This window comes from Terrapene carolina, unplaced genomic scaffold (assembly GCF_002925995.2).
Source record: "Terrapene carolina triunguis isolate 2854851 unplaced genomic scaffold, T_m_triunguis-2.0 Scaffold66, whole genome shotgun sequence".
NCBI lineage: Eukaryota > Metazoa > Chordata > Testudines > Emydidae > Terrapene > Terrapene triunguis.
The window spans coordinates 77,706,993-77,729,962 of NW_020664417.1; the positions used below are offsets into that span (position 1 = coordinate 77,706,993).

At 41.2% G+C, this 22,970-nt stretch overlaps 1 protein-coding gene across 1 annotated transcript in view; it reads left to right on the forward strand.

The window, feature by feature from the left end:
* CLNK (cytokine dependent hematopoietic cell linker) overlaps nucleotides 1-22,970 on the forward strand; it is a 113,058-nt gene that overhangs the window by 36,658 nt on the left and 53,430 nt on the right. Inside the window, exons 2-5 of the mRNA XM_029910650.1 lie at nucleotides 11,747-11,818; nucleotides 13,018-13,067; nucleotides 17,928-17,968; nucleotides 19,480-19,642. Of these exons, the coding sequence (XP_029766510.1) occupies nucleotides 11,747-11,818; nucleotides 13,018-13,067; nucleotides 17,928-17,968; nucleotides 19,480-19,642 (326 nt within the window). The remainder of the gene's footprint in view (nucleotides 1-11,746; nucleotides 11,819-13,017; nucleotides 13,068-17,927; nucleotides 17,969-19,479; nucleotides 19,643-22,970) is intronic.

Below are 22,970 nucleotides of genomic sequence, written 5' to 3' on the forward strand. Positions count from 1 at the left end.
AGTATATGCTTCATATGCCCTCCGAAGAATTGTTTGGCTACCAGTCTGGATGTTGCCATATGCTAGATGTAAATGCAGAAACAAAGAAATACACAGAAATCAACGAAGCAGCAAGTCAGCAAATTACTTTCTTGTGTGGAGCCAGCCAGCCTCCCTACCAGTTTCGTTTCCTAGCCCCGTGTACTAATATTAGACCACAGACAAAAGCATGATTTGGAAAACCATCTAACACCACAGACATCCCACATATACCAATCGCCAATGCACCTGAGCTAAAGAAGTTATGCTGATTCACTGTGAACATTTGCAGTGTGTTCAATTACCCTCAGAATTGTTCATTTTTTGCCTGTGGTTCTGGGGTCGAGCGGGATCATCGAGGCTAGATCTAGCCTGTGGAATTCATTCCCTCAAGAGATAGGAACAACTTCACCTCTTTCATGTCAAAATGCAAAACTCTTTGATTCAACTTTCCCTCAATAAGCTCTTCATATAAAGTCTAACTACACTGCAATCATGGGGTAGTTATGAAGCTCATATAGGCATCCCCAAGCTAGCTTTAATATATACCTAGCTCAGGTACTGGAGCAGTAAATCCATGGCAGCACGGGCTTCAGGGTAGGACATACCAGCCCACCCATTACCCTGGGTAATTTCTCAGAGGCTAGCTTGTGCTGCCAAAGCGTCACTGATCTGCTACTTGAGTTAGCTAAATTAAAGTAGCCATAGACACACAATAGACGTATATAAAAAGTCTGCTAACTTTTCAAATTTACTTCTACCAGCAATGGGATGGAGAGTGAAAGAGCCTGGTATCGTTAGTACTATTTTAACACTTGGGAGGCACTCAGTTTCTACTATGATGCCAGTCATATTAATACCTAGGCAAATGCCAGCATTTTCAAATTTGGAAGCCTCTAGGCCCCTAAATTTGATTCAAGCACTAAACTAAAGGTACCTATGTTTCAAGATTCTAGCTTAAGTGACAAGATCTTTACACATGAATGTATGTATAAATAAAATGCATATATATTTCAACATATAGTGAAGTCTCTCCCTCTCCCAAAAATGGGAACTTTGTTATATTCTTACATTTCAAAATGAGATTTATGGATATTATATTGCAATGCCAGAGCCCCATATTAAACTTGCAAGTCATTAGCAGATTGTTACATTCCAGCCCTGCATCTGTAGTAACTGCTGTTTTTACTCCTCACCTATCTCTATATAAGATGTTCTCTCTGTGTAAGACTGTGTGAACTTAAGAATTTGAAAACTATGTATTCTATGTATTCAAAATACATCCACCTGAATCAATAAATAGTCTTTTCATCTCAGGGTAATTGTGAGTGTTGGTTTTTGGGGAAATTTTTCCAGAGACTCCAGTCATCATATAAAAATGGAAGTACTCAAAATAGAAAAGAAAGAAATTGAAATATATTTTTGAACATTGTAACACAAGGGGAAAACACATGACTGAGGCATAATTGTTTTTGAGAAAGAATGTTTTTCAAGGTTTTTTTTTTAAATGATTACTATTCTTAGCTCTAATTTGGTATGAAAAGACTCCTTCACAAATATTGTGATATAGTGAAGTGAAATCATCATACTTGGCTCAGGCATTTGCATCTATGAACACAGATAGAGGATGAAAAAATTAAGTCACTGTATACCTTTCCCCACAGTATAGCATTATTTTTCTGAGTTGCTGATATTAAGCATAAAGGCATATGAAGCCCTATGGCATTGTATGTAGGGTGAATAAAAGTTGAGTGCTCTAGTATCTGTTTCCCCCCCCCCAGATTCATTTGATCTGTGCTGTTTTGGGCAGAACTATTTACAGAGTGAAGCATATCACCTGCCTTGCCTCTTGCCCACTTTTGGGACACTACATGTGTCTGGCGGAATAGGGAAAAAGTATCCCTTGTCCTCCTTTGAGGACAGAGACTGGAGTACTACCTAGCCTTTTTGCAGGGCATACAAATAGACAGAGGCTGAGGCTTTGCCATCCTTCCCACAAACTGAGCAACTCCATCAGGGCCTAGTAAAATCTGACTCTGGAATTCCAGGGCTAAGAAGCCCGCAAACTCTTCCACATGTGACTACCCCGCCAGCTCCTTCATCTGAATAAGGACTTGGAGGTTTCCATCCAAGATGTCAAACTAGAGTAGGCACAATGCTAAGCAAACCAGCTTTAAATGCTGACAACAAGTCACTAAAAGCAGCTTGTTCAGGAACTACTCAGCACAAGTCAGGAAGCCATAACATTTGTGAGATAAAAGCAAAATAGAAAGGAAATTAAAATATGTTTTTGAACATTACAACACAAGGAGAAAATATATGACAAGGGAGAATTGTTTTTAGAAGGAATGTTTTTCCAAGTTTTCCCAGGGACTAATAGTGAATGTGATATGAAAGCTGCTGCAATATCATAAAGGACAAAAACCTATCCAGCTTCTAGTCTCACCTCAATTCTTCATTCCAGATCAAGCTCTCTACCAGTCAGTTCTGGAGGAGTCTGAGAAGCTGGACAGAGGCTAGAAAGTGGGAACAATAGCACTGACTCAAGCTCACAATAGTTCATAGAGAAGGGCTATTAATACTTGCTATGAGCTGGCTAGCCCTTTGAGGTGAGCTGGGCTTAGCCATACCTATGACTTAGCAGCTGTCCCTCAGCCTCACTAATGAACTGACAACAGAAGAGCTAAATGGTGACCTCTCTTAGCTGTGATGGGGCTTCATTAGAAACTGACCCCAGCTGGGGTGGTGAAGGAGGGTAAATACTATTTAAATAGAGCTGAGAACTCCAGTGGAGTGGGACAGAGAGTCATAGATCACTCATGCTAACCTGCTATAAAGCATAGACCACCAACACCACCCTACAGCTGCATTCTAACCCAACAGAACTGAAATAAAATCAAAGTGTTACAGCCCATAGGAAACTAGACTATCATGTGACACAGTCAGAGAATAGGAGAGACTAAGGTGCACCAGGGCCAGAGTCCCTTCCCCCTATTGCAGGGAAATGATTAAGTGAGATATATCCAGGTAATTCAGGCAAATGATCTGCATCCACACACACCGGAGGAAGGTAGAAAAAAAACAGGTCACTGACAATCTGATGAGGGGGAAAATCCCTTCCTGGTGCCACATATGGCGATCAGTTAGGTGAGCAAGAACCAGCCAACCAAGCACCTGAGAGAATGTTCAGTGCCACCTCAGAGCCCTGACGTACCCTGGCCAATGTCCTAGCTCTACCTGTGGCCATCCCTGATGCTTCAGTGGAAGGAGATTAAAAAAACCCTCCCAGAATACATGGTGGGAGAAATCCCTTTCTGACCCCTAGTGGCTGAAACCCTGAAGCATGAGCTTTAGGAACATATGACATAAATTGGAAGTGAGCCCCTGCCCCCTTCCATCACAAACAACCCTGTTACACAACGCACTCAAAAATTTTTCCAGCTCTCTCTTCAAACTAATTAAGTTGTTTGTCCCCACAACTCCTATTGGGAGGCTGTTCCAGAACCTCACTCCTTTGATGGTTAGAAACCTTCCAATTTCCAGCTTGAATTTGTTCATGCCCAGTTTATACCTATTTGTTCTTGTGCCAACATTCTCCTTTAGCTTAAATAGCTCTTCACCCTCTCTAGTATTTACCCCCCTAGTGTATTTCTAGTGAGCAATCATATCCCATCTCAGTCTTCTTTTTGTTAGACTAAACAAACCAAACTCTTCCAGTCTCCTCTCATAAGATAAGTCCTCCATTCACCTGATCATCCATCTTCTCTGCTCCTGTTCCAGTTTACATTCATCTCTCTTGAACTTGGGTGACCAGAATGGTACCCAGTATTCCAAGTAAGATCTTACCAATGCCTTGTAAAAAGTTATTAATACTTCTCTATCTCTGCTGGAAATGCCTTGCCTGATACATCTAGGATCACATTTGCCTTTTTCACAGCCACATCACATTGATGGCTCATAGCTATCCTGTGACTGACCAACACACCTAGGTCTCTCTCCTGCTATGTCACTTCCAACTGATGAGCCCCCCGCTTATAGCAGAAATTCTTAGTATTAGATCTTACGTGTATGACCTTGCACTTTGTACTATTGAATTTCATCCCGTTTCTGTGACTCCAGTCTTCAAGGTCATCCAGAGCTTCCTGTTTAATGTTCTGATTCTCCTGTGTATTGACAATGCTTCCCAACTTAGTATCATCAGCAAGTTTCATGCTACTTTTTGTGCCCTGGTCTATTGAATAAGATTGGCCCAAGTCTGATCTTTGAGGAACTCTACTAGTAGATCTCCCTCCAGTCCAATAGTTTCCTTTCAGCACAACCTGTTGCCTTCTCTCCTTGACCTTACCACCTTACAATGCTTCCCCATCTTCTCTAATTTAACTAATAAATTCCCAGGTGGCATTATGTCAAATGCTTTACTAAAGTCCAACTATGTTAGATCTATTGCATTTCCTTTATCTAAAAAATCAGTTATTTTCTCAAAGAAGGAATCGGGTTAGTCTGGCACTATGTATCTTTGATATATTCATGTTGCATTGCATCCCCTTTACCATTTACCTCTATGAATTTAGTTATTCTTTCCTTCACAATTTGTTCTAAAACCTTACATACTACTGAGGTCAGACTAGCAGGTCTGTAATTGCCTGGATCACTTTTTTTCCTTTCTTAAATATAGGTATTATATTAGCGAGTCTTCCATCATATGCTACTACCCCTGAAGAGCTAGGGAGAGTTCTCTCTGTCTCTGGGAAGGGCCTGCAGGAAGGTCCAGTAGTTTGTGAGTGTCTGTGACCAGAAAGCAAAGTTACAGGATTAGGGTTAACTCCTGTTGTGGGACCCTAGAGTGGAGAGGAACCTCGAGTTAGAGCTAGAGCTGTGAGGACCAGCGCATTAGAAGCCCATGAGGGTTGGACGACTAGTTTAAGTAGCACTTAGACTCCCAGCATGGAGAAGCCTGGGGGGGGGGGTCCAATACCCTAACAAGGGGGAAGAATTGAAGTCAAGCTCCGGAGGGGTGAAAAGGCCTTTTGTTTAGAGTCAAGTCCAGGAGAGGTGAAGGACCTTTGGTAAAGCTAAAGTCTGGAAGAGGGCTGAACTGTTGTGTGACTTGGACAGAGGGCTGAGACACAGAAGATTAGTGTGGGAGTTCGGGGAAGAGACCGGCTGGAAGTGGTCACTGTGGCTGAGGAAGTGGCCACCAGAGGCTGCGCAGGAGGCACAGTCCCCTGCAATGCTGTGTTTAGGCAGGAGGGAGCACCCTAGTGGTGAGGACATGCATTAACAATATTATAGGTACGTCAACAGGACAACAACAATATTGGACTAAATTCAGCGCTGGCATAGAAAGTGGGCAATTCCCATTGACTTCGGTGGTGTGGGGGCAGGGCTGAATTTGGTCCACTCTTTCTTTTAATTGCGGTTGTGTCTACTATCCACATTCCCCTCCTAATCTTCCCTCTCTTACACACAAACAAATATTTTGCTTCTAGCTACTTGGGCAGAAAACCTGCAAAGTATGTATGTGCGATAGCTGTACTTCATTTTGTACCCCTGCTGATCCTTCTGCAGAATCCATGACTTAGGGTGAGTTTAGCAGAGATCCACTGCAGAGACAGAGTTCATATCACAGTTAATAAGTATTTATATTTCTCTCCACTGTTCTCCTAAGCTCCTTTCTCTATGCTGTGCCTGTAACAGAACTGCTATTGTAGATAAGAAAACACTTGGCACAAACACAGTTATAGGAGTAATAACTACACGTTCGACAAACCCCTAACCAGCATTTTTTTTTCTAGCATATCTAGTTATCTTTCAGGTTCCTAACGTTCATGCTGCTCCTCACAAAAAGGGTTCAGTCAGCAAGCCACTGCTTCAAACTTTGCTGGTAATAACAATGCCAAGTATTTGAGTACATTTGTGAAAGTTGTTGGGTGTCACAGGATGGCTTGGATCGAGGGTGTAATATAGGTTGCTAAGTATAAACTGGTACACAGCATAAAATTAATGGAGAAATTTTGGCAATGCCCTTCACTGTGTGTAATGAATTCCTGTGCAAACGGAGTTACACAAGGAGGAGGCAAACACAACCTGATGGTCCACGAGAGAGCACAGACTGCATCACTGAAAGGCATGACAGAGCATGCAATGCACGTTCTCCCCTCTTGAGGTACACAATGCTCTCCCTGAGGAAGTTTTGATCCGCATGCATCTAGATAATAGTACACAGTCTGGCCTCACCTGGCCAGAAACACTTCCTTGCTGGCTGCACAAGTTTGATCTGTGCTGACAGAAGAGGTCTGGAAGGGAAACTGACAGTTCTTTATACTGCCAAATGCCAAATTCCTTCCAAAAGTTTCAAAGTGCAGCACTGTATCACTTTTAGAAAAAGAAATATAATATAATCTGTGTTTAGCATCAGCAGGTTTTTTTAAAGGGCTAGTTTCAGTAAGTATTTGGAAATAAGAAGAAAGACTAAGTAAAATATTCCCATGTTTTACAGGATGACAAACGTGCCTTATCATAGTTCTGTGCTTTTCTTCAGCCACAGGGATATTTTTTTTAATCTCTTCATCCAGTGCCAAATAGCCAGACTTGGATTCACTGCAGCAATTCCAATTAGAAGATTAGGCTATAATATAGATATAAGTACATAATGTGTATCTTAATTGTCAGTTTTGAATGCCTGTATTGTCAGAGGACTAGAGGAGCAGGATTCATACCACATATACTAGGGGATTTGTTTCCCTGATAGAAGCAGCTTTAATTTCTTCTAACCTTTTGTGTTCTGAGTGTAAAAATAGTGCTTGTATGTTTGCAGATGGTTAATGCTATTCAGCACCAGGGTACTCTCTCGAAAAATGCTAAGGAAATGTCCCTATTTGGCACTTCTGAAATCTTCATTTAAGCAACATGGTGGTTAAGTTTTGTTATATTTATGTTCTTGTGGGGTTATTACAGGGGTGGGCAAACTACGGCTTGGGGGCTGCATCTGGCCCTTCAGACATTTTAATCTGGCCCTCGAGCTCCCGCCGGGGAGCAGGGTCAGGGGCTTGCCCCACTGCGGCGATCCAGTCAGGGAGCGGGGTCGGGGGCTTGCCCCGCTCTGCACGTACCGTGGCTCTGCGCAGCTCCTGGAAGCAGCGGCATGTCCTCCTCCAGCTCCTACACGTAGGGGCAGCTAAGGGGCTCTGCATGCTGCCCCCGCCCCAAGTGCCACCCCCCACAGCTCCTATTGGCTGGGAACCACAGCCAATGGGAGCTGCAGGGGCAGTGCCTATGGACGGGGCAGTGTGCAGAGCTGCCTGGCTGCGCCTCCATATAGGAGCCGGAAGGGGTCATGCCGCTGCTTCTGGGAGCTGCTTGAGGTAAGCACCACCCAGAGCCTGCACCCCTGACCTCCTCCCACACACCCCCTCCTGCCCTCTGAACCCCTTGGTCCCAGCCCGGAGCACCCTCCTGCACCCCAAACCCTCATTCCCAGCCCCACCCCAGAGCCTGCACCCCCAACTAGAGCCCTCCCCCCCGCACCCCAACCCCCTGCCCCAGCCCGGAGCCCCTTCCCACACACTGAACTCATTTCTGGACCCACCACAGAACCTGCACCCCCAGCCGGAGCCCTCACCCCCTCCTGCACCCTAAACCCCAATGTTGTGAGCATTCATGGCCCGCCATATAATTTCCAGATCCAGATGTGGCCCTCGGGCCAAAAAGTTTGCCTATCCCTGGGTTATTTTATTTGATCTTGGGATAACTGGTGAGTCTGTTTATTTGTATGTGTCCTTTCAAAATGTTATCAAGGACATCCAGGGTACGGCTACGCTGTAAAAAAAGACGCAGAAGCTTGCGTCAACTGACTCAAACTTGTGCTATAGGGTTAAAAGGCGCAGTGTAGACATTTGGGCTTAGAGCAGTGTAGACATTTGGGCTTGATCTGCAGCCTGGTCTCTGAAACAACAGTGAAGGGGGACAGTCTTGGAATCCAGGTTACAACTGAAGCCCAAATGTCTATGTTGCTATTTTTAGTTCTGTAGTGTGAGTCGGGGTGAGCGGAGCTGCATTTTTTTTTGCGCTGTAGATGTACCCCAACACAGTTTAATTGTAGTGTACTAACAATTTAAATAAGCAAATATATATCAATCACCATTTTAAAATTTTTGCCAATGATCAGTTACATAAATCTGCTCAGTAGGTGTTAATAAGAGAAGCTGTTCCAAATGTTTATTTAGTTTTTTGAGTTTTTTTTTTAAAGACATTTTAAAAAGGAAATAAATATTAACAAATTATCAGTCTTGATACCAACATTCACCTTAGTTAAAAACAAAACACGGCTCTGTATGGATGCTGGAGTCTGCCCAGGTGGAACCATTGGCAGTTTGATGGCCTCAGTATTCTAATTGTATTTTATTTGTTTACCTGAGCATCAGTTTTATTCAATGTTATCTACTACTCACAACACTGAATAAAATGTTGTCTTCTGTATATTTTTTCCACTGAGCACCCTATTACTGATGTACAGTGGGAAAGGGGCTTTTTGGATTAAAAATAATATAGGCTCCAATTCAGCAAAACATTTAAGCACATGGGATAAAACTTTTCAAAAGCACCTAAGTGACTTAGGAACCTAAGTCTCATTTTTTTAAAAAAGAGATAGTTAGCAATTAGGTTCTCCATGTCCATATCCTCAGAAGTATTAAGATCCCTAATTCCCATTTAGGTAGACACCTGAATACATTTGAGGATGTAGGCCTAAAGGCCTATGTGGCCCATCAGTGAGTGTGTATTAGAGAAAATATGAGTTGTTATGAGATATGAGCCCCGAGCTACAGAGTCTTGGCTCTTTAACTCAAGCTGTAGCATCCAGTGCTTTTAGCTCTGAAGGTCCCTGATTCAATTTTTAGTGGGTTTGCCAAGATGGTAGCCATCATACCACCTCATTTTTGAAAGAGAGACTTCGGTGCATCTGAGAATTTTACCTATGATTAACTTTAAGCATGTCCCATTGACTTAAACTCCACTGATTTCAGTTTTGCTTCATCAGGGTCATAATGCCTGTGACCGATGCTTTTGCTGACCAGAATGCTTGTACTAAGCTACAGTGTTTGAGAAAAAAGATTTTATCAGAAAAGGAAATGAGCAACACAATGCTCGCTAAACCACAATATAACAAAATTACCTTGTGATTTCTAAGCCGCTAAAGCCGCTTCTGCGCACAGCATGTGTAACATTTTTAACCACAGTTCAGGAACTAAGTTAGTTATTTTACTAGTGCCTTAATAGTGAAATTAGTTAACAATTGCCCTGGTAAACACTTATACTGAACATAATTTTGAGTTATGGAGTAGGATAAGCGGCACTGAGATATGAAACAGGATCCTTTGGTCACATCTAGCACTATTGTTCAGCTGTAAAGTTTAAAACAGACATTTTCCCTGCAGAAATAATGGCCTAGTGTTTCTTTTGAGACAGTGTTTCTGTCAAGGAACCTGATCCTGCAGGCATTACTCACATGAGTAATTCTCATCCCATGATTAGTCCCATTGATTTTTTGGGAGTATAACTACATAATGCACTGGTTCCCACAGCCTAAATGTATTCCATGGTCCACTTCTTTCCTGCTGACCTACTTTTTTGTCATTGTTACCTTGTGCTCATCCTACCTGTTAGGTGTATCTGTCTGTTTTCTCTTGTCCTTTATTTAGATTGTTAGCTCCTTGGACAAGAATTGCTTTTCTTATGTACTTATGCCTAGCACATTGGGGCCCCTAGTTGCTGCTGCACTATAAATAATACTAATAATGTTCAACCAACCTGAAAGTGCCTGTGAACATTTTGAGCCAGACTGTGAAATGTACAGTCTCTTGTGAATAAAGATTACTCACAGGAATAATTGTTGCATTATCAGTGGAAATTAGCAATCTAATGAAAAAGCAAATGGCCAGTATTGGACTCATTTAAAGTGCTGCAGTTGGATGTGAAAATATTGAATGGGATACTACCAGTTTTTCTTTGTGTCACTGTTCACACGTGGGACAAATTTATGGAGAGTGAGGAGCTTGGAGAAATGAATATGAATCTCTTTAACTCTTTTTAGGCTGTGCATTGATCCTGTTATTGCTTAGAACCATATTCTGATATCCTCACTCAGGGTAAATTGCACTTTACACAAATGTAGTGCCATTGAAGTCAATGGAACTGTGTGAAGTAAGATACCCCTGAATTTGTGTAAGTGTACCAGAATATGGCCCTTAATGTCATGATTCTTGGCAAATTTCAGATTTTGGAACAGAAACTTTTATATATCCATTTCATCAAGAATTAATCATAATCTATTATAATAGAATCCATCATGCTGAATTCAGCTGGCATTAGTTTAAATGTCAAATGTATTTCTGTAGGTGTTTCATTGCATTTTGTCAGCAATTAAACATTAGTCAATGGACACTTAAAATTAATGCTACCCTACATTTCCTCCTCCTTAATATCTTTGATGGCCATAAATAATGTGACTTGAATTATGAATTGAAATGGGCATCATGGCACCTTGTGTCAATGAAGGGCACGGTCACAAATATGGAATTAAGATTTCCGAACATGCTCTAGCTAGAGAATGAATATCATTGATTACAAAGGCTGGAAAATGCTACCATTAACTTAAAGGCCACATACTCCCTTCTGGCACAAAGGAGAATGGGTGCTAAATGGCATGGAAAACTCCCCATCATGCAGAAGGAGGGAGCAGTGCCTCTGTTGCACGAATCAGAGACCACAGCAAAACCCTGCATAAGAAAGCTGCATTGTTGGGCTCTGTGGATCTGGAGTGAGCAAGCCAGAAATTGAGCAAGGGAAAACTGCTCACCGGAGAATTGTCACCCTTGAAATCTATGGGGATTATGCAGTGAGCTAGTTGTAAGACCCTTTTCCTGCAAATACGTAAGTGCATGATTAACTTTAAGCATGGGAGTAGTCTTTAGAAATTAAGCTTGCAGAAGTTTGCAGGATTAAGTCATAGATCAGTATTATTTTACCTGGGTTTCTCTGCCTTCTACAAGAAACCCCACTCCAAAGGGGTCTCAGAAGCAACTGCAAGTGGACAGGGCATGGCAGGGAAGCAGAGCTCTGTTGCCATGAAGGCAGCAATTGGGGCAGGAGCTTCATGTATGCCCTACTGTTCAGCAAGAGTCCCACTGTCCATAAGAACAGCCATACCAGGTCAAACCAAAGGTCCATCTAGCCCCATGTGCTGAGTTCTGATAGTGGCCAGTGCCAGCTGCTTCAGAGGGAATGAACAGAACAGGGCAATTTTGAGTGATCCATCCCCTGTTTTCCAATCACAGCTTCTGGCATGGAGTTTGTGGCTGGACAGCCATAGGTTTTGGTAGCTTAATTCCCTTTCCTTTCCACAAGAAGTTAATGCATCCCCACTCTAATGGAATAATGTCACTGGGAGTTGGAATTCAAAGTTTCCTGTCACCAATGGGTTTTTCCTCCCCCTTCCTTTTTGCATAGGGAACAATTTAGTTCTAAATTGTTAAAAACAAGAACCGGCAAAGCCAAATCCTCCCATTAGGGGGAAGGGGGAAAAGACATGGGGGGGAGAAATGTCATTCAGCTATATATAGTTTCCCAGATTTGAAAAACTTCTAAGCTACATGGGCCTAATTTTGCTCCCATGAAAGCTTGTTTCCAACTTATTACTATTTTCTAATTAAGTTATTTTCTACTGAACCAGAGTCAACAGGAAAACTATAGTAGAACGACCAATAGATCTGAAAAACAGGAAACTAACTTTGCCAATGAATAGGTAAGTATTTTTTTTATTTTTAAAGCACTGATAAATGTACTATTTATACTATTTAAATACTATAAAATGTATTATTGAGGTACAGCTGCTTCAAACGCTGGCCATCTAAAGGTCAGATGAATCCAGTGTGGTTTGAAGAGAGCTCACTAAACAGGAAACCACTCAGCTTCATTTTTTGTTCGGTAGCTGCTACAAGAGATAAGACAAAAAAGAGCAGAAGATATAGGACGGCTCTAAGTACAGGGGGGAGTTTGGAGCCCAAAGGTTTAGAGCTGATATTTTGCTAACCCTGAGCATTTCCTAGAGTAGCTGCTCAGATATTAGGGTGATGGGCTGTGTGTAAATTTATTCCTAGTCCTGGCTACATGTATATTCAAAAACATAGTTATTTTCCTGTTTTTTAATAGTTGGTAGGTGCTCAAATACCACAATGATGGATCCATATACGTACTGGGACAGGTAAATAGATCTGAGGTGCAAAGGGTGAGGAGGGATGAGGGTGACAGACAGAGCCATCATTCCAACAGTGAAGGGAGAGATCCGTGCATATGGATCCTCTGTGCTCACATCTTGGTGGTTCATTGGGGCACATGCTAAGACACTGGATCAGTACAGATTCAGAAGGCAGGGTACCATCTACTGAATCACTAATACAGGAGTTATACTATTTACCTACAAGGCTTAATTAATTCATATTTGTAAAATGCTTTTAGATTCTTGCATAGGAAAGATGGGGTCCTATGTAACTGCAACATATTTCTGGCAATAGAACCAAGACAGATAAAGAGGCCCCAAAATCATCAAATTTCCTACAGTTACCAAAAATGTTTTAAGCAACAGAGGGTCCTGTGGCACCTTTAAGACTAACAGAAGTGTTGGGAGCATAAGCTTTCGTGGGTAAGAACCTCACTTCCACAGATGCAAGTAATGGAAATCTCCAGAGGCCTTTACGTAAGAAGTGAGGTTCTTACCCACGAAAGCTTATGCTCCCAATACTTCTGTTAGTCTTAAAGGTGCCACAGGACCCTCTGTTGCTTTTTACAGATTCAGACTAACACGGCTACCCCTCTGATACCAAAAATGTTTTCTCACTTAAATGATTAGCAGTTCCCTCATTCTGTTATGCTAATCCTTCAATGAGGTTTTGATAAACTTGCTAATATTTTGGTGAATGCATTTGTTCTCTTTTACTTCTTTAGATCTTGGCCAAACATGAATGCAGCAAGTAAACTGGAGTTAAACCACAGAGGTAAAAGACTATGTTACTATTTATACCATGTTTCTTCTCAATAATATTTTTCGTTCTGTTTTCTTTTTACCATGCTTATTACCCTTGGTATCATCAATAGTTTGCGATATGCAAAGAATATAGAATCAGAACCCGGGTGTGTTGATCTGTTGTAAGAAATATACACAACTCAGGTATCAACTAATGAATGAGGCCAAAAGCTACCAGCACACAAGAAGACGACTGATTTTGTGGCCTCATGCATTAAAAAGTTCTACATCACAATAAGTTATCCTGCTGCATATAAAATGGAGATTTAAAACAACAAACATTGAATTGTTAATGAAATGGTTCATTGCTTCTAAAAACCATGGGAGGAAAGAATGTATCAAGCTTTTTTTAAAAAGTGCCTTTTTATCTATATCTATCTTGCCCCATTTAGGCTCCCATCCTGCAATGAGATCTGCTAACACAGATCTCTGTTCCTGTGCCGAGTTTCATGGGCACAGGTGTCTGTACCATCAGATCTGATTTAAATGATCAAAACAGTTGATCGCTTCTAAAACAATTGGGGGTTTAACCTTTTGCACACAAAAAAAATCAATTTTAATTTAGAAAAAAAAGTAAACATCTCCTATTTATAAGGTCCTAATCCTAATTATAAGATGCTCTCTAGACCTCATTAGTAAAGCATTTAAGCACATGTTTAACATTAAGCATGTACTCAAGTCACATTGACTTTTTGGGTAAAATTTTGGCCCCACTGTAATCAGTGGGGAAAATTCCCTCTGACATCCATGGGCCCAGGATTTCACCCCATGACTTTAATGGAACATGCTTAATGTAAAGAATGTATGTCCTTTCTTTGCTGAATCAAGGGCTCTATTAAACACGTGTGCTGGATGTAAAGCCAGTACCCTACATTTATTGTACAACATGTGCATCTTACCACGTGTTACACATTCACACATAAAGGACTGTTTGCTAAAATGGGTACATCCACCACCCCCTTACTTTTTACTCTAAAATAGCATCACAGGGCTTTTTTAATAGAAGATGTTATGGGGTGTATAAACCTAGCACTTGGTCTGAAGGGGTTAAAGAGCAACTTGGGGCCCAGCTGACCTTGCCCAGCTGCAGCTACAGAGCATGTTCCAGATGGAGGTAGAGCTTAAAAGGAATCCAGACATCTCTGGGAAAAGAGGAGCCTACTGGTGGCCTCAGACAGGCTAAAGGTTCGTGTGTTTTTTTAGTTACCTTAGATAGTTAGTGTGTTTTTTTCATTACCTTTTGCTACAGACTGCAAAGCTTGGATCATAGAGAAAGGGGTAGGAAGTAGCCCAGGGAGGGTAGCCTTAAGGTGCTCTTGGGTGCCAGACCTTGGTAACTGTCACAGGGCCCGGGTTCCCCTATTAAGAAGGAAGTGATCCCTGGGTTCCCCGTATTAAGAAGGAAGTGACCTCCTAACCACTAGGTGATGTTTCCAACAAGCACCAATAGGAAATAGGTTTTGTGGTGAAAAGAACCAACTCAGATAAAATAAAACCAACCTGTCTGGTGGTTTCAGTGACATGTGTTTTCTTTTGATTCACTTCCAAGTGGACAAGTGGCCACATCACAGCAAAACCTTACTACAGCTGGCACTTACTGGCATCTTCCTGCCCCCCCCCCTAGTCTCGGAAGAGAGGCCAGCCTATTCTCCTGCTCATCCCTTGAATTGAACCCACATAATTTTTGAGGATCCTGCATGTCCTCACTAAGGCCTAAAACAGAGATGCCTAAATACATGATGGGCATTTTTCATGGTATTTCCACACAAACTAGAAACTGCCTATGAGAGCCTTACCCTTGAAAAATTTCCAACCCAATTTTGTACATCTGAAGGTTGGGCTGTTTATTAAAACACATATTCCTGTCTGATGTCACTATTAGAAACATAATGAAATCACTGACCTTTCAAATACCTTCTTGTACTGAAGTCCATGGGTGCAGATTCAGACCCTGTGAACTCCTATTTTAATTAGTGTGACCACAGAATCAAAGTTGTCCCTGCTTTCTCATTTAAAGTAAAAAGGCAATTTTGATACTTGGTACTAATGTGCAATATAGTAACGCATGGCACTTTGGTCTATACCAATGTTTCTCATCCAGTGGGTCACAACCTCCGTGGGAGATCACCACGTGTTGAAAATTTTATTCTAATCTAAAGCAAAGAAAATCTCGTGCCCCAAAATTCCTGCAGCCCCTTACCCTTCAGCTGTTTTCTGTCAACCTTTTGAAATACACACACATAATTATATGAGCTTATTGTTATCATTGATACACATTTACTTTTATAGTAAATGTAAGGGAGCTGTGAAAATGTTTTGACTTTGAATAAGGGGTCACCAACCTGAAAATGCTGAGAAACACTGAGTCTACACCAACTATAAGTCTTCAGTTTCCAATGAAAATAACAGTGATAAGAAGAGGTCAATTTGATTCTAGACTCTTTGGCACAAAGACTGTCTCCTACGTGTGCTTGTACAATGGGGCCCTGATCAGACTGAGACCTGAGGGTATGAGCACATTACAAATAATAAAGAAATGAATACCATCCTGAAAAGTGTTGAGAGCTCTCAATTAGCATGCACCTTCCAAATGGTGCTCAGTGTTTTGCAAGATCAGGCCCCAATACACATTGTGTCGGTTATGTTACATTACTGTATATAAGGTTTGTCACTACTATAGAAAAGGTATTGAACTGAAAGTCTATCATGACATAAGAGGAAGATTCTGCCTCCTGTACTGGCTGGTTTGCATTACTCAGTCAGCAGAAAGGAGCTGGTCAAATAACTTAACCAGAAACTGAGGGTTCTCCTTGCATAAAGGGAATCCCTAGATAGAATAGTGCCAGCGCTGTGGCTCTATGTGACCATCCTCACCACCCTTTGTCAGAAGAGGTGTTCCCAGAAGAAAGGAGGCATGGCTGGGATGCCTCTGAGCTCCAGTGATCTCTGACTCAGACTCATGGACATTAAAGGCCAGATGGGACCATCATGATCATCTAGTTGGACCTCCTCCACATTAGAGGCCACAGAACCTCACCCACTTTACTATAATGGCTTGGGGCTCTGGGCATACAGGTGTAAATTTAAGTTACTGATGTCTTTGTGCTGCTCTAATTTATGTTGGGAACGAGGCCACCTCTGCCTGGTCCTGTTCCAAATTCCACTTGGTTACACTAGAGAATGTGGCCAATAATATTGATCTATGTGACTCATTTTCCTGTCATGTTGAGGATGTTTAATTTGGAACTCAAGGACTATAGAGTCATTTTTATAACTTGAAATAGAAAACCAAAGAATGAAACTTTAAAGCACTGGTTTGTTTTCATCATTATGTTTGTAGGGCCTGATTCTCCTCTCACTTACACTGGTGTAAATCAGGAGTAACTTCAGTGAAGTCAATGGAGCTATAGTAGTAAATTGGTGTAAGTGAGCGGAGAGTCAGGCCCATAGTTTGCAAGTCTGTTTCTCCTCCCCCATGGATGACTATATGAACAGAGATAACAGTAGTACAGGTACAGTACAAATGAACATTTAATGCCATCTGCTGGGCCATGCAAAATTGTGCAATATTTTGTTGCTGGGATCATGTATTGCATTTAACTTACAGAAGAACAATGATGCATAAAATAATGTGTTTCTTTTGTTTTGTTTTTTGGTCAGGGTCAGTTAGAATGACCAAAGGATCTACACAACACAATATATATGAAATGGGAGCATGCATATGTAAACAAGCTATGTGCAAAAATCAAAACTATATTGACTTCTTTGATTATATTGCCCCTTTCCAGGTGGGTGGGCTGGCTGCTGAAAATTTGAAACTCTGGCCACATAGGAGAGGAAGGCTACTCCCAGTCGTTAAGATTCTAGCCTAGGACTCAGGAGTCCTAGAGGCAATTCTCTGCTTTTCCCCAGACTTTCTGTGTGACCTTGGGCAAGTCAGTCTCTCTGTGACCCAGTCTCCCAGGTAATGGGAATTATGCTTCTTCCTTACCTCACAAGAGTGTAATACACTAAAGACTGTGAGGAGAGCTGGTTGGGAATTTTTCAATTATTTTTTTTTTTCACCGAACAGTACTGATTTGTTGAAACTGAAACGGTTGTGAAATGGAGTCCTTTTTAATGAAATTCCCAGCTTGCAAAAAAAATGATGAGATAAGTTCTAAAAGTATCAAAACATTTTATCTTGACATTTTCAAAAAGAAAAATTCAATTTTTCTGATTTGAAATTATGTTTACTTTAGAATTTAAGCCAGAGTATAAAGAGGTTAAAAAAGAAAAAAAAAGTTGAAATCAAAATGAAACACTTCAAAATTATAAAAATGAAACATTTTGATTGCCCAGAACCAAACAAATTGGGGTTTTTTTCAGTTCACGAATAGTTGAGATTTCAACTTTTTGTCCAGATTTGAGACAGGAAGAAATTTTGAGCTCCCAAAAATATCCATGGAACAGGAAAACTGTTTTCTTCTAAGCTCTAACTGTGAGGTGCTCAGATGCAGTGGTGATGGGGACCATAAAACTATTTACAATATTTTTATTTATTTATTATTTAGGCACCTTGCCTTAGGCACCCATTTGAGAAAAACTTGGCTTTGATAGCTTCTGTGCAGATGAAATAAGGGTGGCTCTGAGGTTCCATAAGACTCTTTCCTTGCTAATGTATCTATTCAGGGGCAGCCAGCGTTTTTCACTATGTGAGCTATGTGAATATTTTCAGTATATTATACAGTTAACTAAGTTCTGTTCCCTTTAATAAAATGCTAAATAATGTATCACTCTTCTATATAGAATATATAATACTTGCTGTAATCTTTCTGACCACTTTATTTAGAAGGCAAGAGCAGAAATATTCCTGGAAAAACATCTAATTTTGTAAGTATTTTTTTCCATTCCTTTCGAAAATTTTGCTCTACTTTCACTTCGACTTGAAATTTAAGATTGTCGCCTGCTGTAATGCTGTTGTGGGAAGACCATCCTTTCTGCCTGAGCACATGGAATATAGAGTGGGATTTTGAAAAGTGCTTAGTGTTGGCATAACTTTGCTCCTAGTGGAATCAATGAGAGCTTTAAATTGACTTCAGTGGGAGCAGGATTAGGCCAAAGCTTGTTTTTGAAAATACCATGAATAGGGTTCATTATCTGCATATAGCTATGTTCTGTTTGAACTACAGTATCATTGTATTTAGAATAATCATTCAGTATCAAATCTACAAAAGTATAAGATGCATCTGTTCTCTAGTGTGTAATTTTGTATTAAAATAAACATGGAAAATGGTTATTTCCAGATAGGCTTGGAACTTCTGAAGCTGACAGGAGCAGACTACTCAGCAGCCAATTGCTTATCTATGGCCTGATTCTGTGTTACTTGTGTACCTCAAAAATCACTCTAAAGTCAATAGAAGTTGGTGTAAACAAGAATGGCAAGACCATGTGCTATAAACTGGACAATTAGTTCCCAAGTAGAGCCAACAGAAGAGCTGGACAAATAAAAACATTGCAGTGAACTTTCATTCAAATTTGAAAGCTGATTGCAATTCTACCATTCAGCCTGCCTTGTTTGCTTGGACACAGAAGATTTGCTAGTGCAAGCACTCAGAACTCAAATACTTAAATATTTATTAACCAAAAGTGACTTTTGAATATTATATTTTTATTTTAAAATTTGCAATTTGTGATGAGCTGGTTAATTACATAGATCACTGATGTTCAGATTCACAGAGTCCAAGGCCAGAAATGTTCTGCCATTAAGCAATACCCTTGGTGATAATATTAGTTCTATTCCCTAGCTTGATGATTTATGTAACTGAACAGCATAGCACAAATGACACATTGAAAATATTACAGTGAAATGTAAAATTTTTAAAATGTGCTTTGCTGGTTAAGTTACACTCTGTGTAATATTTTCAAAAGTCTCTAAGTGATTTAGGAACCAGATTACCATTTCCAAAGTGACTTAGGCACTTAGGGGAGATTTTCAAAGGCACAAATGATTCTCAGCAAAAGTTGATGGAAATTAGACTCCTAACTGCTATTTGAAAATCTCCCTGTTAGGAGCCTGAGTCCCACTAACTTTCAAATTAAAGTCACTTTCATGTTTGTATGCAGCCTTAGTTACATTCTAAACTGCAAACAGAAACTTTGCTGCACCAGTGTACCATGTGCAACCTTTCATCTTCATCTCTTCAACAGCTGAACAAAACTCCCAGTTCACAGTCTGCAGGCATGAAATGGCCTGAGTCAGTCCAACTCCATCGAAGTCAGTTCGTCACTGAAGTCAGTAAAGCCATTTGAGTCAATGGAGTTGCATTCACTTTGACCAAGCCTGAAGTGAGCCCTGCAGCTATGGGTTCATTGTGTTACCTGAATTTCTTTCTTTTGCCTAGGATAAACATTTTGCAAAAGCGGGTGAGGATGAATCAGAACATTCACGCGATGTACCTGATGAAGAATGGTATCCCTATCATACTGTAAAAACTTCCAGCTTGGAGGCAATGCATGCTTTGAAAATTTTGCCTGCCAAACCTATAAAAGAATCCGAGTATGCAGGTAAGTTACTTCTCTGCTAAAACAGAACGGAGTCCTTGGACTAAGTGGGGAAAGCAAGGACCGGATTGTGCTCAGTCTGGTTATTTTAAAAAATGTTTAGACCAAGTGCTCCACTGGGTGAAAGACATAGAAAGAAAAATATGTGATTGCCAGGATAATCAATTTGCATATGAATGAAACATTATTTTAAGGGCACCTACCGCATCCTTCAGGAATGGGCATTTTGTTTTTAAAAAAATTTCCCAAGGATTCTCTGTAGGAAAATTCAGTATTTTAATCAAGTCACTGATTTGTTTTACAGAAGGCCCTATTCAAGTCTCATTTTATTTTAGCGCTTACATATAATACATTATTTGACACAAGCCACTGTTAAATTTTGGGGTAAAGAAAGGTGGTCCCTATAGGTTATACTAGTCAGCCCTAATAACTATTTTCTAGAGATTTTAAACCCCTGCAAAAAACAGAGAGCCATAGGCAGAAATATCTTAATAAATATGTACATAAAATGCACCCAACAAATTGCAAATAAATTAATTAATTAAATTTAATTTTAAAAATTTTTTAAATAAATTCCACAGCAGCAACTGGGAGAGGTTTGTATAAATTAAGGGCCTGATTCAATTCCCACTGAAGCCAAAGCTTTTCCATTGTTTTCAATGGGATTTAGATTGGGCCCTAATCAAATTACTGAGCTCATTTTTCCTTAGATTCCTCAGCGTGTATGAACACAGTATGGGTTCAAGTCAGGGAGAGGCTATGCTGAGTTCTAAAAACTTATTTCCAGGCTTTATTTGGAAACCTGAAGTAGCAGCACTCAAATGCTTGATTAAATCTTTTTTTTTTTTCACTGCTTGCCAATGGGAACATTTCTGTTAGGAACCCTATGGTAAGCCTCCTCTGGTGCTTATCTAAGAACACCCTAGAGTACAGTTACTGCCGGGGGAAAACAATGCAAATTCTGACTGATGGATCCAAAGAAAAGCATATTAAACAAATAGACAGCTATTTTTAGTTTATTTATGACCTGTAGCTGTCACATACCAGAAAAGAATCTGAAAATGCATTTCAGAAAGATAAACTTTTGTGTTCATGTCCCATTCTGCAATCTTTTATAGGAAATAAAAATATGCACTTAAAGTTAATGACCCAGAAAATGTACTGACTCAGAAAAACATGCTTATGTACATGGATGTGTATCAACATGTAGGCACATTTTAGACAAGCATAAAAGTGTGTATTAGAAACATGTAGGCACATTTTAGACAAGCATAAATGTGTGTATTAGAAACAAATGTAGATATTGGGAAGAATTCCTGTTATACCTTCTGAATGAATGATATCAAACAAGAATATAGGGTGCAGGGGACAGTGTTGAGGACAGCAGTTTAGTCAGGAAATGTCTAAAAAAATAACTGTCTGGTGGGGAGAGAGTTTCTAACCATCTTTTATTATTATTATTGTTCTATTGCAGAGGTTTTTAAGAAAATAGGCCAAGCTTGCCCTCTCCTGAGGTAGAATCTGGAGGGCAGTGGCGGCTCCAGGCAACAGCGCTCCAAGCGCGGGCCTGGGGTGGCAAGCCGCGGGGGGCGCCCTGCCGGTCCCGGCGAGGGCGGCAGTCAGGCAGCCTTCGGCGGCATGCCTGCGGGAGGTCCACCGGTCCCGCAGATTTGGCAGCAATTCGGCGGCGGGTACGCCGAATCCGCAAGACCGGGAACCTCCCACAGGCATGCCGCCAAAGGCAGCCTGCCTGCCGTGCTTGGGGTGGCAAAAAAGCTAGAGCCGCCCCTGCTGGAGGGGTAACGGAGTGGGACTTGACAAAGACATCCTGGTAGAATTCCTCCCAAATGGCAGAGATGGAGCTTGCCCTCTTTTCCTGAAAGAGTTGGCCTATAAACTCCACAGATCTCTCAGGATTTGCAGGGGGCCTGGGCTATCTTGGAGGCTTTTTTCAACCAATACCGTGGGCCAGAGAGGCACCACGATCACTCCCTGGCAGTGGAGTTGGGCTTGCAGGGACTCTGCTGGCCACTGTTATGTAGCCCAGGGAACCTCCACTTTCAGGAGGACTTCCCCAATGTGGAGGTTGCGTAACAGGAATGATATAGTCTGGTGATTTATCACCTTTCCCAGATAATTTTTGGGGAACCACAGGGGAATTATGTGCATCCCCCACAACCCTGATCACACCCAACTTGGATTGTCCATTCCCTGCTTAGTACCGCCCCTCTCACCCTGCATAGATCCCCAGTGGAGATTCCTCTGTAGAGTCCTAGAAAGTGGGGTGTAGAGCTGCAGAGGTAGCTGACACCCTTCTTCAATATAGGAGGGGTCAGATCCATGCCTGGAGGGGCCACCTCCATGTGCCGAAATCACGTGAGTATGATTGGGACTAATTGCATGAGTAAGATGAGCAGGGAAAGCTGAAGGGTTTGCACATCCTTTGTTGTTTCTGAACCAGCCACTAACGCCTACATTGATAGATCCTCTCATGTCCTTTGCTGATGTTTCAAATGACTGTTCCCCTGAATTCAGTGAAATGCCTTAGACATAGCTTAGACATTTGGCAGCTTTAAAGATGCTGCCAAATATACTTGGGGCACTCAGCCACCATGAAGTGGTTAACAAACATTATTCCACAGCTGTACATGGTACACTACCAGTGATGTTTTGGAATGATAAGGTGGTAGTGCTATATAAATGAATATGTGACTTGACTATGATTGTCCTGAACATATCCCACTTATCAAAGCACACTAACATTAAATTACTTATGTAATGTTCATAGCATCATAGAAGATTAGAGTTGGAAGAGATCTCAAGAGATCATCTACTCCAACCCCCTGCTCAAAGCAGGACCAACCCCAACTAAATCATCCCAGCCAGGGCTTTGTCAAGCCGGGCCTTAAAAACCTCTAAGGATGGAGATTCCACCACCTCCCTAGGTAACCCATTCCAGTGCTTCACCACCCTCCCAGTGAAATAGTTTTTCCTAATATCCAACCTAGACCTCCCCCACTGCAACTTGAGACTGTTGCTCCTTGTTCTGTCATCTGCCACCACTGAGAACAGCCTAGCTCCATCCTCTTTGGAACCCCCCTTCAGGTAGTTGAAGGCTGCAATCAAATCCCCCCTAATGTTGATTTTTAAAAAGGGCTCCAGAGGCAATCCTGGCAATCCTGGCAAGCCAGTGAATCTAACTTCGGTACCAGCAAAATTGGTAGCAACTATAATAAAGAATAGAATTGTCACACACATAGATATATGTGATTTGTTAGGTAAGAACCAACCTGGCTTTTGTAAAGGGAAATCATGCTTCACCATTCTATTA